Consider the following 15507-nt stretch of genomic DNA (forward strand, 5'->3'; position numbering starts at 1 on the left):
CTAGCTTTTGCTCCTGGTTTCTGGGAGATAACCTTTACATTCCTGGAAGTTCTTGAGTGACGGGAGGATCTTTGGTATTCATTGAGCCCTGTGGATCACCCCTGAGTTTATGGTAATGAGATGACTCAGAACGGGGGCTGGTCACCAGAAAGACCAACTAGGTTGGGGCTTTGAATCACGTGAGGTCAGTCCAACCTGCCGACCTCCAGGGACCAGAGAGGGGCAGAAGACTGCATTCAATCACATGTCCAATGGCTCAATCAATCATGCCTATGTAATGAAACCCCAATTAAAACTCTGGTCCCTGAAACCCCGTGGAGCTTCCTGGGTGGTGAATGCATCAGTGCCCTGGGAGGGTGATGTGTTTGATCCCGTAGGGAAAAGCGCGAAAGTTCTCTTTTTGGAGACTCTCCCAGACCTCAGCCTACGTATCTCGGCATTTGGCCAGTCCTGCTTTGTATCCTTTATAATAAAACTGTAATCATCAGTAATAGTGCTTTTCTGAGTTCTGAGTCGTTCTAGTGAATTGAACCTGAGGAGTCATGGGAACCCCTGAATGTGTGGCTGGTCGGTCAGAAGTGCAGGTGGCCTGGGGATCCCTGAAGCATGGCTGGCATATGAAGTAAGGGCAGTCTTGTTGGGGGCTGTGCCCTTTAACCTCTGGAGTCTGTGCTGACTCCGAGAGCCAGCGTCCGAATTGAGTTGCTCTAGGGACACCAGTTGGTGTCAGGATAGGTGTCATTTCCTTTCTTTATGCCAGTTTATGAGCCAGTCTGGCATCTCCATCTGCCAGATGTTCAACAAGAATCTAGGAACTGATTTTAATCTATACCGAGTGAATAATGTTATCCGGAAACAAAGAGGTAAAGTGCAGTGATTTAGGTAATGTAGTGTAGCCATTTAAAACACACAGAAGGGGAAGGTGCTACCTTTCCATTTCTCCTCTCCTGCTCAAGTCTCTCTGTGTCTCAGGCTTCTTGTCTGAAAAAATGGGAACAACAGTACTGACCTCATGAAGTTACTGTGGGGACTGAGTGACTGTATATACATATAATGTGCTGAGGAAAGTACTCGACTCATGGGAAGAGCTTATGCACATTTGCTTTATTAATACCCAACCGTAAAAAAGGAGGCGATGCATGTTATCAAAGCAAATAGTTCTGGGTTCTGTCACATTACATGGTTTATCATGTTTCTCCAAGTAGGGTCTGGGAGACCACTGGTGTATATGACACTATTTAGGTGGCATTACAAACACTCTGTATTGTTTAATTTTAATATTTACGATTATAGAAGATGAGCACACTGATTTGCATATATTTCAGATACGTTAACAGCTTCGGATGAGTCTAAAAATGACAGTGTTGATAGAAGTAAGCATATCTAGTTTAAACATAAATATTAAGCAACTAACATACAGGCAGAACGCAGATATGGGAAAGACTCAAAGTCCTGGTCTCGGAGGCGAAGAGGTGGGGCTGGTTCTCAAAACACTATCTTTCCTGCCACTAAGACTGTTTCCTGTTTACAGGTGTGTCCCCTCTTCCCAATGTCAGCAGCTGGTTAGAGAGACGTGGCAATGGCCCCTGGCAGACAGCCCCACTCTGGTACCCAGAACGGACCGAGATCCGACTATTGTCACGGCCCCAGTCACGCTGCCAAGAAGCTGGCTGTTAGGATGACACTCCCAGGACAGTCCTTCTGGGCATGGTGAGATGGAGTTTGGAACAGTTGTAACCCCTCAAGACCTCGTCCTTTTTTTTTTTAATTGCCTTTTGGTTTCCCTTCCTCCTTGTCCTGCCGTCCCAAGAACACCTGCACTTCCCTCCTTCCTTAGGACTTTCTACAATGGCCAATTCTTAGAACTGGCTGGATATCACTCAGTTCAAACGGTTCTTAAAAATTAAGAAAACACTAAAAAATCCATCTTTTCTGCTTCACGGCCTCCCCGCCACTGGGAAGAGCCCTTCCTTTATGGCCCCAGGGTCCAGAGTCAAAGCTCTTGCACATCTCATCGATCACAAGGGTTGGACAGCTGGGCCCTTTGCATCTGGGCACCGGTTTTTCAATCTTCACAGCAGACCAGAGCGGCAGGTGATATTGTATAGCAGGCATTCAGAGGAGGTAGGAAACGTGCCCCAGGTCACACAGCAATAAGAACTGAACCAGGGTTCTCACTCGGGTGCATCTGACCCCAGCTCATGCTCTCCCTGGCAAGTCAACTCCAAGGCTGTCAAGCACGGGTTAAAGGAAAGTACCAAGGAGGTGCACGCGGGGTGGCTCTGCCCACTGGGATCGGTGGATGAGCGTCCCCATGCCAGGGGTCTCGTGTGGAAATAACCACCTCCCTCTTTCCCTTTCCAGCTTCCTGCCCTCCCACCAACCATCCTGTGTGAAATCCCACCACCCTGGCCTTGTCTCGAGTGCCTCTTCTCCGGTGGAAGATTAACAGGACGCCAAAGCACCCCATTGCTCTGCTAGCATAAATTGCAAGAAAAACATTTAGAATATTGATTAAGTGCTTCATGCTCGAAGATTTAAATTTACCTCCTGTATTTCCAGGATTAGCTGACATAATGGGGTCAGTCTGCTGGCACAAATGATTTACAGAACACCCATTGGCAGCTTTCCTTTTAAAACTCAACACTTAAAATTTTCACTTGGTCACAGCCAGAGGATCCCTGGGTATTTAGCAGGTTTGGATAATTGCCTTCCCACCGCCACATCTAGACTTTTGGGGGGCTGGCCCTGGAAGCGTTTCGAAATCACTTCCGGTCTGGTGTCACCCTATCAGGTACAAAGGGACGGACGTTGTTGAGGTGATGAGGCACTGAGGCAGAGGAGGGGTAGGGCACGCTATTCTTCCAGGATGGGAAGTCTTGCTTCAGACATAGATCATTTTCAATATTCTAATAGTCAATATTCTAATTAAATGTTTCAATACTCTAATATGGAGGAGTGTAATGGATAGGCAAATCTTGCCTGCCCTCTGTCCCTCTCAGCAACCTGTAAACATCCTACATCCCACAAGCATCCAGACCATTTCTACAGGCTTCAAACTGTACTCTATGAAGAGAAGGAACTGGAGGGAGTAAGGGAGGCCAGCGAGATATCGACGTGGATTCCAGTCCAATGGATGCTGCAGATTTTCTCCTCCAGGAAAGATGCCCACCTCAAGGCCTTTGCTCCCATGGCCCACTGAGGGCCAGCAGTGTCCCTGTTGTGGGACCCTTAGGGTTAGTGTGGTCCAACCACCAAGGCAGATGATGGGTTATTGTGGGGAAGGGGACAGCCGGCCTCTGCACTGGTGGTTTTAGCAGTAAGCATCCTCACCAAGGCTACCCGCGGGACTGTGCTCGCATCTCTTCTATGACCGAGAAAGCTGCATTGCTGGTTCTTTCCGAGAATGCTGCCTTAAAAGTCCCGCTAGGGAGAGGGGAGGAGCCCTACTTGAGATCTGTCTGCAACCTCTGGCCTTCCATGTCTCCCCACACACGTTTTCTTTGGCTCACACAAAAAAAACTGACTTTGGTTGTGGCTTGTGCTGTTCACCAGAGCCTTCTAACTGGTCACAGCTATTCCACACCAACCGTGCTGGCCATGGATCCGAGTGTGTGCCCCCCAAATCTACCAGGCTTTCTCCTGTCACATCTCTTTCGTGGGGAAAGCGTGGCAGGGGCAGAGACAGCAAAATTTCCCCCGGGGTCCTCAGCTGCAGCCAAGAGGAGGTATCAACCTGTTTGACCATGGCATCCAAGACCTACAAATGCCACTTTAAGGGGTCTTCACTTTAAGCTTCCAGACTTAAGCAGTGAACAATGATGCCAAGTAGGGATTTTTCCAATGCTTACTTACATCTCCCAAAGATATTTACTTTAAATAAGCGACAAGCACAGTCCATTTGGTTTAAATATCCTGAGCTTTTTCTAGCTAGCAGACCACTCAAGTGCACGTAAGATGAAATAATTGGTAGAATTTTTAATCTTCCTTTGTTTTTCATGTGACCACTTTGTACAAGTCCAAGGGATATGCCAACAATAGCACAGCCTGCGTCACACTTGTTACTAATATGACTGCCAATTAATCCTGACATGGGAGCTTGGCGGGTTACCCAAAACCTGGCATTTTATCACCTCAGGGGGTTAGCACTTGGACATTTCTATGACATTTTATTCCAATCAATCAACTTTCCTTTTTTAAAGGCGAGCCTTTCATAGGAACTGCAGACGAGTCCTGTATGCCCCACACCCAAGGCCACCCATTCCTCCAAAAGAATTGCACTTGGTTTGTTGATAATTGCACTTTGAAGCCGACTTTTGAAAATGTTTATTCTTATTTCTTCCTTTCCGAGGGGGAAATCTATCTCAAATGTTAAGACAGAAACTCAAGTCCCCAAGAGTTTTCTCATATTATTGTATATTTTAAAATATTACAAGAGGGTGCCTCTCAAGGGAAGTGAACTTTAGAGCTGCCAAAGATAGTTGACTTTCTCCAAATCTGTTACCAATGGATCCCAAGCTGGTTTAAGTCAGTTCTATTCTGAGTAATGACACATGCGGCTGGGACAAACGCCATTCTAAGATATTTCTAGGACCCCCGGCAAATGGTAATTTATCTGGAGACAGCCAGGCAGGCCAAAGAAGGACAGATGGAGAGAATGAGTCTCCTGGGAGTGATACTCCAAAGCGAGAGTCCTAAATCAGTGCCAGGGACCACGTTCTCGAGCCGAAGGCTCGTCTCCTATCACTCACTCGTCTCCTATCCTCTGGCCTCCAATGATTCTTTCAACTGTTGTTAGTATAGGTCATTCTAAAGACATCACCAAGCTGCAAAAATTTTTACTGGCAAACTTTCAGTCTTTCCCCTATTTCCTGTCTCCTGGAATTGCACGAAGAATCCCAACCTAAAGCAGGAACTTTGCGTTTTCCTTATTATTTGAATAGCTGCCTTCAGGAAGCATGGGGGGGTCATAACTCCTCTGTCAAAACCAGCTTCTCCTCGCCGACTTTTCTGTTCCCCCAACCAAGCTTGACTGAGGTATAACTGACGAATGAAAACTGTATATATTTAAGGAATACCAAGTGATATTTTGATGCATGTATCCATGACGAAAGGTTTATCACAATCAAGCTAATAAACATAGTGTCTGTCACCTGATGTGGTTACCACTTTGGGTGGAGAGTGAGAACAATTAAGATCTGCTCTCTTGGCAAGTTCCAAGTATACAGTACAGTATGGTTAGCCATCGTCACCATACTGTATATGAGGGCTGCAGATCCCATCCATCCACCTAACTGCAACCTGTACCCTTTGACCAGCACCCCTATATTCCCCCACCACCCAGCACCTGGTAACAACCATTCTACTCTGCTTTTTTTTTTTTTAATTTTTTTTCAACGTTTTTTATTTATTTTTGGGACAGAGAGAGACAGAGCATGAACGGTGGAGGGGCAGAGAGAGAGGGAGACACAGAATCGGAAACAGGCTCCAGGGTCCGAGCCATCAGCCCAGAGCCTGACGCGGGGCTCGAACTCACGGACCGCGAGATCGTGACCTGGCTCAAGTCGGACGCTTAACCGACGGCGCCACCCAGGCGCCCCCATTCTGCTTTAAAAGCCTGATGTTTTTAGATCCTACATGTAAGTGAGGTCGGGAACCTGGAGGACATTATGCTAAGTGAAACAAGTCAACTGCAGAAAGACAAATACTGCATAACTTCCTTTTCTGGTTTTTACTTCCTCCTTTCTGTCCATTCCTAATTCAAAGAAAGAGCCCGGGTTGTCCAAGCTCATGGAATAAGGCAGAAGGACACTGGCTTTGGGTCCAAAATCCCAGCCCTTCCAAAGAAGTACTACGTGATTCTGGTTAAGTCGCTAGCCTTTCCCTGCCTCAGTTGACTCATTTGGAAAAGGAAAGGACATCTGCAAGCAAGGCACAACACCACCCTCCATCTGCCGTCAAGGGACCCGGTGGCCAACTGACTCGGGAGGAGGCATCGCATGGGACATTTTTAAAGCACCATTCTGGAGTGTTCGTTCCGCCCCAGGGACTGAAGCATTACCCCCATTAATCCCCTCGACTCTGGCAGCTTGGTCATCCTTGAGTTTTGTAGGGAAGAAGCTGAGGCTTGGAGAAGCCACGATGTCGGTGAGGATAAGAGCCTGGGTCTAAACACAAGCTTGGCTGCAGAGCCCATGCCCTCGCTCCCTGCCTCACATGTGCTAAAACAGGCTCAAGGAGGTCATTGTCTTTGGAAGAAAGGTGAGGTGTGGTGGAACCTGAAGGGCTCCCTGGAAGTGAAATACGGCTTAGCTCCAAGGCATGTGGATTCTGTGTGTGTGGCACAGGGTAGAGAAGTTGGGCAGCCTGCTCAATCCTCGGTAGTCCCACACTTCCATCTCCCCTCTGCTGAGAAGTTAAATGGTGGCCTTGACATAAACATCACACTCTAATTTTACTTCGCCCTCTATTTAGGAGGCAGACTTCCTATCACTGATACAGGGTAAGGAAAGGCGCTGTTTCTTGGGAACAGGGCGCACGTGTCCCCTGATGTTGCCAGGGCAACCTTGCAGCGGCACAGAGCCCTCCTTGTAGGGAGGGGTGGCTGGGCAGATCTGTGTCGGCGACAAAACACTGTGTAGCCAAGGCACGCAAGCACCAGAGGAAGCAGAAGTCAGTCGCCGTGTTCTTGGTGGGGGGCGGGGGAGCAGGGGACAGGAAAGTGGGGAGAATGCCTCCTTATGGCTAACAGAGTCGTCTCTCGTGGAGGAAACTAGTTTCGTGGAGTTTCCAATGATGGCTATTCTTCTGAAATGTCCTCTGTGAATTCGGTCTGACCTTCCCAAAATGTTGACAAGTGGCATCTTGTCCATTGTTTGTTAAGTTCACTGAGGAGAGAAATGTTTTGAGTACCCAACTCCACGAAGTTTCCCAAACACGGAAAGAGCTCAATAAACCGGATAAATGCTGCATCTGCGGTCATGCTCTGTGCACTCAGACACGTGCAGAAAAGAACCCGATCATGCTGCGGCCAGAGCTTGCCTCTTCTACCAGCCGAGAATCTTCTGTGGCCCACCATTATCACTGAATGGCAACAGGGTCCTATCCCTCATCTGGCCGCTTGTCTTTCCTGACGCTAGAATCTGAGTGGACCCAACAAGAACCGAAGGCTGACCTAAGAGGAAGCAGGACGCTGAGCACCGGCTGGAGACAAAGAATAGATCCTGTTTCTGTGGTGCGATGTCTGGCTCCAGACCCTCCTCTCACCGGCTGGGGGGACTTTGTGCGAGCCACCTCCCCTTCCTGAGCCTGAGGCCTCCGCTGCAAGACGGGGCAGTTAGATGCTATAATATTCTCCAATCCTCCTCCCAGTTCTGGCAGTTTCTGCACAGTGCTCTGGAGATTGGACATACTCAGGAAATGCTTTAGAAGCATGGAGAACATCTGGTAGACCCTAGGCTGCATGGCTTCCTTGCCTGCCTTCTCCTTAGTGCCGTGTGTGAGTGTGTCTGAGTGTGTCCGAGGGGGCATGTTCGTGGGGAAGACAAAGGAGGACGGGGCAGAGACCCAGAGTCACTGAATGAAATGTAGCATATCCAAGAAGAAGAGAGGAGACGTTGTGGGAGAGAAGACAGCAAGCAAATCAGAAGCAAAAACACTGCCCCAGTGGTCTATAGGGAACAAAGGGGATTGTGGGTCAGGGAGGTATTGGTAAAAGAAGGGTTCTGGTGAACATTCTGGTGAGCCTTATCCTTGGTGGCAGCAGGGTGGGGAGAGAGAAGGGAGGGTATACTGCAGGGACAAGTGTGAAGTGATATCACAGGGCCTCGCACGTGACCCCTTCCCCAGCATGGCAGGAAGCAGACATTATCATGTGGTCACCACTACCCCCCCAAATACAGGAAGAACCACGAAAGCAACAGGAGTCTCCTAGATCCCCAGCACCAGTTCTGTGACACAAACTCCGTAGGCTCCAGCAAAAGTATTACCTCACCAAGCCCTGGTGTCCTCAAGTGCAGGAACGAGGCTAGCGATAATACTATCAGTCTTCCACAACCCTCAGGAGGATGGCGTCCGATAAGGTAAAATGTGTGAAAATATTTCGCAAACATATAAATATGCAACGTCTTGCTAAATAGCTGAGTACTCGTTACTCCGAAAAAAAAATCAATAAAAAGGAAAATGAACCCTCTGTTTTGACTAAAGGCAGGAGAGCACTGTTAGCATGCCATTGTGGGTCTGCCCTTGTAGATCTGGATTAACCCCAAGGAAATCTCTCAGCCATTCCCCCCGGGCCTCTATTCACACGAGAGGCTTCGTAGGGTAGCTCCACACGGCTCCTCCTACTTTGGAAAAGCATTTTCTTCTGCTTCTGGAAGAATGAAGCCATACAGGACTCTACGTTGGAGTTAACACCTCCCTAGCGACACTGTCTCTGGCTCACCTTCAGACAGAATTAAGTACTCCGCGTTGGGTTTAAATGCCAGCAACGGCGACAACCCCAAGAATACCTTCTCTTTCAACACGCTGCTGCTTTGTAGAGAACACAGAATGAGTGTAATATACAAATCAGTACCCGACTCAACTCTTCCACTCACTCCACAGACACACAGCTTGAAGATTCGTCTGCCTAGCCCCCTCATTTTACAGGTGAGGACACCAAGGCCAACTACGGGTACCTGGACCAAAGTCACACTCCCAGGAAATGGGCATCCGTTCCAGAATCCACCTTTCTCCCCACTCTGTGGCACTTCACAATCTCCATTTATCGGGGTTATAATGCACCTTTAAGATTCAAACCCGAGCAGCCCTCCATCATCAGCCATCTATCTTTAAATGCAGTGTAGGAAATCGGTCCATGTTTGCCCCTCCACCCCCAGAGGCGAGCTCCAGCTGCGAGTTTGGGCTCGGCTCTTACCTGCAGGTTTGCACAAGGTGGTAAAACATGAGTGGGGATCTCATTCTCCGACCCTGCAGGTCCCAGGGGCTTGTTCTTGACCCGGAAGGCTGTGGTGGTGGTGGCAGTGGTGGTCTGAACTGGGAGGGCTGGCTGCCACACGGTCACATCGGAGCCATTGCCAAAGGCTTGAATTGCATTTTCTGCAGTAAAACAGGAGGAAATCCAATTTCAAAGTCAAGCAGCAAATGTAACAGACAGGATACACGAAGCCAGAGAGGCACGCTAGAAATTCTGATTGCAGTATTGGACTTCTCTGAACAAAACCCATCCATCCATCCACCCTACACATGCTGGGAGCCAGCCATCAGGTCAGGTGCTCAAAAATCAATTCATTCATTACACACTGCGACGGATACTTAGGTACGTTCAACGTGCAACAAATATTGCTCCTATTTATGTACCAGGTGCTGAGCAAGATGCTTGCCCTGAAATGCTCATCACTTTGAAACCCAGCCTCGAACCTGTATTTTGGGATCCCCATCACTGTCCCATCTTTCAAGAACATCCTCGCGCGCTCTTAAAATTCTATTCGAAACGCAAACTAGTTGGTGCTTTTTTGGAAAAAGTAACATTTCCTTAATTATGAGACTGAGGCAACTTGGTGGCATCCACACTAATTTGGCAGGCAGTGAAATCACACAGCGAAAACTGTGATTTCTTACCACCACGGAGCACCCTATACACTCTCCGAGCAGCCTCTGTGAGCCAGGCACTGCTCAGAGTACGGATGGAACCAGTTTCTTTAAAAGAAAATTCTACCCCAAATCTCATCAATATATAGTGAAAATTTAAGTAAGATTATTTTTTTCCCTTTCCGCTCCCAGTCTTCCAAACAAAATCTGCATAATTAGGTAGGAGCAGCCCTGCTTAAATGAAAAGTTTAAAATGTAGAACTTTAAAAGCTTATTACAATTGCATGGGATTAGATTGTTTTTATGGCAAGAGTAAATTGGTTGTGTGTTGTTCCCCTCCCCACAATGAATTAAAAACAGTTTTTAATCAGGTCCTCGGGGATTTGGCCTGGCTTTAGGAATTTTTTATTTCATATTCATTGTGTAAGAAATCAAACTCCCCCATTTGAGACCTGAATGTGCAAATTGTTAATATATGACTCCTTGCTGGCATTTTTTCGATATACCAGACAGAATAATTGAAGCCTAATCTTCCTCTTAGAAGTGACATTTTGTTCTAAAATTGTTATCCTTTAAGTTCAGGCAAACTGGAAGCTTGTTTTCCAAAACTTTATGTTTTTTTAGGCTGTAAGAAACAGCTTTGAATGAATATAAATACCTTTTATGCTCCTAGCCGTGTTACACGGCTTACTGGCTCGGTAGAACGCAGAGAAAGAGAGACGCAGCGGACTGGTTGCCTCGAATAACCCAGAACAACCAGCACCACAAACCACACAACCCTCCTTTCTCTCATGTGGATTCAAGAGACCCCTTCCCAATTATTGGAACCACCTGTGCTTTCCGGGGTGTTTGCCTCGCACTTGGGGAGTTGGTTCACTTGCTCATTCATTTACTTGAATGGAATGTGAATGCAATGTGTACTAAGTGCCAAGAGCTGCTCTGTGCTAAACATGCAGCAGTGGACATCCATGATGGCAACAAAAGACAACAGTCCGTGCCCTCACGGGGGTCCCATGCGGATTGCAGAGGCATGTAAGTGACATATGCAATACATTCCGTGATGAGAAATGCTTGGAGGCGATGACGCAGGAGTAGGGCATGACTCCTGATTTCGGCACAGGTTTGTGAGTTCAAGCCCCACATCGGGTTCTGTGCTGATGGTGCGGAGCCTGTTTGGGATTCTCTCCCTCTCTCTCTCTCTCTCTCTCTCTCTCTCTCTCAAAATTAAGAAACTTAAAAAGAAAAGAAGCAGCAGTAAGAATGGAATGGGGAACCGCAGTTCGGATACAGTGGTCCAGGAGGTGAAAGTAGCTTCTGAAGAAAGACCCGAGTGACAGTAACTGCTAACTTACCTCCACCGCAAGCTCATTCTTCTCTCTCTTCCCCTCATCTTGGCCAGGTATTTTGGCTTAAAACTAACTGTTCCTCCCCCCACTCCCAATAACCAGAAATAAACAATTGGTTAAAGTTGTGCTCATGACAGAGGCGTCTGGGAGAGCTCCGGCTAATCCGAAGGCAGAAGAATTAGGTTAATGCATTTGAGCTGGAACCTACAAATTTCAAATCCTACTCTGGAGTCTTTTGCCAGAGAGTGAATTTACAGGTGCTGCGTCTTTGGTATGCTGTGCCCTTTCTGATCAAAGTATAAATGGAATGACTATGAAAAATTCTGGCTGGCTTTGGTCCCTATTGAAGACCAAATGTATTTATTTTTATCGAAAAGTCATTAGCAAAAAGATGCCGGACTATTCTCCCCTTCACCAAAATATTATTAAGCAGGGACACCTTTAATTTCTCCACGAAAGAGGAGTTGTCCAGCCAGTGTGAGTATGATCTTCTCCCACACTAACCTATGTTGTCACTGCTTTATCTTCATTAAAACTTGCATTCTACCAGAAGACTATGCAGGATGTGGAAAAGAGGGATATATACATACATTTCTTTTTTTTAAGTCAAGACCAAACAAGAGATCCGAGGTACAATTCACCGGTACACCCAGCATCTTAGCAAATGTCTCCGCACTTCTGAATATGTGTGTGATTTTCAATTTCACTTAGGTGTCCAGAAGCTTGTGTTAGTTTTAAGATGATCAAAACATTTGGTTATAGCCGCATTATTAAAAGTACCTAGTAAGCAAATCGTGTAGATTTGTCTTTTCAACAAAGGAAACAATAGAGAGGTTTTAGAATAAATAACACTTAAAAGCTTTTCCATATACATGGTAAATTGGTAGCTAATTCTTTGGTCGTCAGTCATTGCATAGCAGAGCATCCTGGAGAACTGCCACGGCTCTCAGAGCGGTGGCTGAACCTTAATTCCTAGAAACTTGTTCCAATACCTCTCACCAGGAAGTTACACCTGGTCCCCAACGTTCGGGCAGTTGTTCTTGGCCAATGGGCCCTTAAATATCAGGAATGAGGCAAAAGCAAATGAGTGCCTCCACGGGGGACAGGGGCTGCAGAGAAAGGCACTTGGGCTTCGGATCCACCTTTGCACGGATGGTCTATACGAATAAACAGCTGTTTACTCAACTGTGAAATGGAGACAATAATACCCATATCTCCGAGGGCTCTTGCCCAGATTATAGTAAATGAGGTAATATATATATTGCACTCCCTATAGAGTGAGTCGAAGGTTCCCAATAAATTAAAGGTGGCTGCCACAACGTGTGAGTGAGGTACTCAAGCATCTCAGCTGGACTGTCACCTCCGGTGTGCACATCTCAGTGGATAAAAGGGAGACCTGGCCCAGTCCGACGCATGCCCATTGTTCACACCTGAACAATTCTCTCTATCCCTCACCCTTTGGGAAACGTGTTTTCTAACTGCCTGAAGGACACCGCAATCAGAGCCGAAACTATTTCCAAGCAGGAGCCCCCTTAGTGCTCAACTCTGTCTCCCGAGATAACACATCCTGAGGCTCCTGGCCACATGGCCAGCTTATCCCACTCAAGAATTGTTGCTTCTCCTCTGAGCCAATCCTGATCATCCAGGGGGCTATTGATGTTAACGTTCTAATTTTTCTCAGAGAGCCCTTGGAGGCCTACCCCCATCTAATTTGTCTGAGCTTCTCACATCGTATATCGTGCCCAGGTTTTAAGAACCTTTGGAACAGACTTTGTGTTGGTTGCCAAGACCAAAATTTGATCTGTGGGTAGGAGTGCTCTATCCGACATAATGTACCCTCCGTTGTTTGAATCTCTTGCTCTCTTAGGCCTTTGGATTCACAGACTTAGCAGCACTGACTTGCTCTGTTCCCTGCTGCATTGCGTAGTGTGGCCCAGAGATGCTGGATTCACCATCAGAGATCAGGGAAAAAAGCGACAGAAAGAGAGAGAGTGAGAGAGACAGAGAGAGAGAAGAGGCAGACCCAAGAGACATGAAGGTACAGCTTGAACACAGAGAGGAGAGCACGCTTGTGTTTCCTTCCTTTTTTTTTTTTTTAAACTCACTGAGACATGTATTGTCCTTGAAGAAGTTCAAAAATTTGAAGCACTCTTCCAGATCATTCCCACTGTTGTTGCAGTCACACCATGGGGCCACGCTGAGGCTACTGGAGTCTATGTAGTTGGGGGTCATGACTGTACCTAAAAAAGTAAAAACAAGGCATCTTGTTCTTCTTGTGTGATGGTACAGACTTTTCTATAGCCTAAAAGAGAAAACAAATGTTCCTCTGATGGTGGATGCACCATGGATAATTACAAACATTGTGTTTGCTGAGTGGGAAATTATGTTAAGCAGTGCATTTTCTTGGCAATTTATCTTGAGCACATAAAATAATTTACACATTTACTTAAAAAATTATAACAGAACTCCTTCAGCTGCGCTTAGGGTATTTTTTTTTTCTGCACAAATGGTATGGATGTTATGGAGTAGGAGAGAATTAACTTAGAATGCATGAGTTCCCAAATCCCTTGCATTTTCTCGAAAATGTCATTAATCTTCATAAATAGATAGAACTGGTTTTACATATCTTAAAAATCCTTTTAGGACTTCGAATCCACTTTCCTTGGAAGCAAATGGCTTCTTCAAAGCAACACGGGAAGCTTAGATGCTATCCTTTGGGTTACCACACATCCTGAACATATATAACAAGGCCTCTGGTCACCAGACTCTCAACTGATTTAAAATAAAGTCTTCCAAATTGTGAAGGAATTGGAAATAAACAACGGAAATTCTCTAAGCTGATGGCTTCTAGAGTATTGTCTCAATAGTCCTCAAATAGTCCTCAAAGAAATGCTGGGTGGTCTCTCTTGCCTACGTCGTCTTGTGTTCATGGTTTTTCTGATGAGTTCTGTGCTGGAGCAAATAAACAATGAATTTATACTTAATACAACCCAAATGTCTTCTTCTGGGTGGCTTGCACCAGGCGATGCCTATTCATGCCAAGAAGCCTTCTGTTTTTATACATTTTTGTGGATGTAAGAATAATAGGTGGTCAGTGATCCACAGGATATATTTGGTTCATAGAAGAAAAATTGCTTTGTGAGCTCTTCTGGGTCAAGGACATATCTTCTTTGCCCTACGTTCCTTACCAATCTGAACTACGTGATCTCCCATTATACTCTGTGATGGGAACTTTGACCCACAGCAGACAGCGAGCACCTAACTTTGAGTGAGAAAGGAAAAGGCACCCCAAACACTGAGTCAAGAGGTTAAAACATGTGTACTAAAAAGCCACTGAATGCCTGGCACCATTGTGGATCTCTGACAACGTGGAAGAAGCGGGCACAGGCTTTGTCCTAAAAGAAGTTAGAACCACTGCAGAGGGAAAGATCCAGACCCAAGAGGGAAGTTAATTTTGGTCTGTAAAGTGCGTTGCCTCAACTATTTCATTCCATTACGCGATGAGTATTTCATCAACCTCAGGCATGTGATGGTTTGCCAAGCCAGAAATGCCTGGCAGCAACATGCCTTGTCTACTCATGGAGGATTTAATGAGCATGTATACCTGGAAGGATATGGACTAAGGTGTTAATAGTGATTAGGTCTGGGAGTAGAGTTGTAGATCCTTCCTACTGTCTCCTTGGGTTTCTCTGTATTTTTTTAACTTTTTATAATGAGCATGCCTTAATTACTTCCATTGGTTCTTAAACCTATAATTCCATAGTTGGTAAGTAACCCCTACTAGAGACTTAAGAAAAGGAAAGGGTGAATGCAAATTTGGAATACTGACTCAAGGAAGATACACTCATTGGGACACATACACAAAAATGGTAAACAACACCGGTGAAAGGCATTGCCCAAGAGAACACAGGTGTCCTTTCAAAAAACCCTGGGATGGGTGTGCAGGCACCTGTAATATGCCTGCATTAAGTACCATCGCTGATGTTTTTCTCAAAAGCTCTTGCTGAAGGCACTCTGGTGACAAAAACTGTAGTCCATGCTGTCATTCTTGGTGGGAAGTTCTTCCCGCCTGGTGACTTGTGCGATCCTGACAGGAACACACACCATGGCTGAGCCATCACACTTCTGACGACTGTGATTTTCCTCACCCCTCCACAGCCTTCACTACGCGTTTGTCCTCAAATGTCAATCGTGATGGAGCCCTGCCACAGAGGCTTCTTCAGGCCCCAGGATCCGGAACACCTGCCTTTCTTCCTGCCTACCCCTTTACCCACAGACACAAATTTGCCTTGCTTGTGACTCTTCTAACTCACTGGTACCCTAACTGTGCTGTTGCCCTGAATGCCCAGAACCTGGTTCTTCTTGGGTCTTGAGAGGCAGAAAACACTGTTTCCGCTATGTCTGTTCTCAGAGGGAAATTTTAGGCTAAATCACTCCCTGCATACCAGGAGCTGAATTACCAAGAATACCAATGGCGAGAAGGACCCCAGTTAGTTAGGGGTTTTATTTCCAAAGGGCCATTTCTGGGGAACAGCCTTTTCTATGTCCCCAGACTGAATGACTTCCACGT

The 15507-nt window shown here is 46.4% G+C and overlaps 1 protein-coding gene across 4 annotated transcripts in view; it reads right to left on the reverse strand.

Moving 5' to 3' along the window:
- Positions 1 to 15507, reverse strand: part of GFRA1 (GDNF family receptor alpha 1) — a 211867-nt gene that overhangs the window by 19466 nt on the left and 176894 nt on the right. For all 4 annotated transcript variants that reach the window (XM_047826290.1, XM_047826286.1, XM_047826289.1 and 1 more), the window contains 2 exons: positions 13043 to 13177; positions 8918 to 9099 (listed from right to left, as the gene is read on the reverse strand). In XM_047826290.1, the coding sequence (XP_047682246.1) occupies positions 8918 to 9099; positions 13043 to 13177 (317 nt within the window). The remainder of the gene's footprint in view (positions 1 to 8917; positions 9100 to 13042; positions 13178 to 15507) is intronic.

Source organism: Prionailurus viverrinus, chromosome D2 (assembly GCF_022837055.1).
Source record: "Prionailurus viverrinus isolate Anna chromosome D2, UM_Priviv_1.0, whole genome shotgun sequence".
Classification (NCBI taxonomy): domain Eukaryota; kingdom Metazoa; phylum Chordata; class Mammalia; order Carnivora; family Felidae; genus Prionailurus; species Prionailurus viverrinus.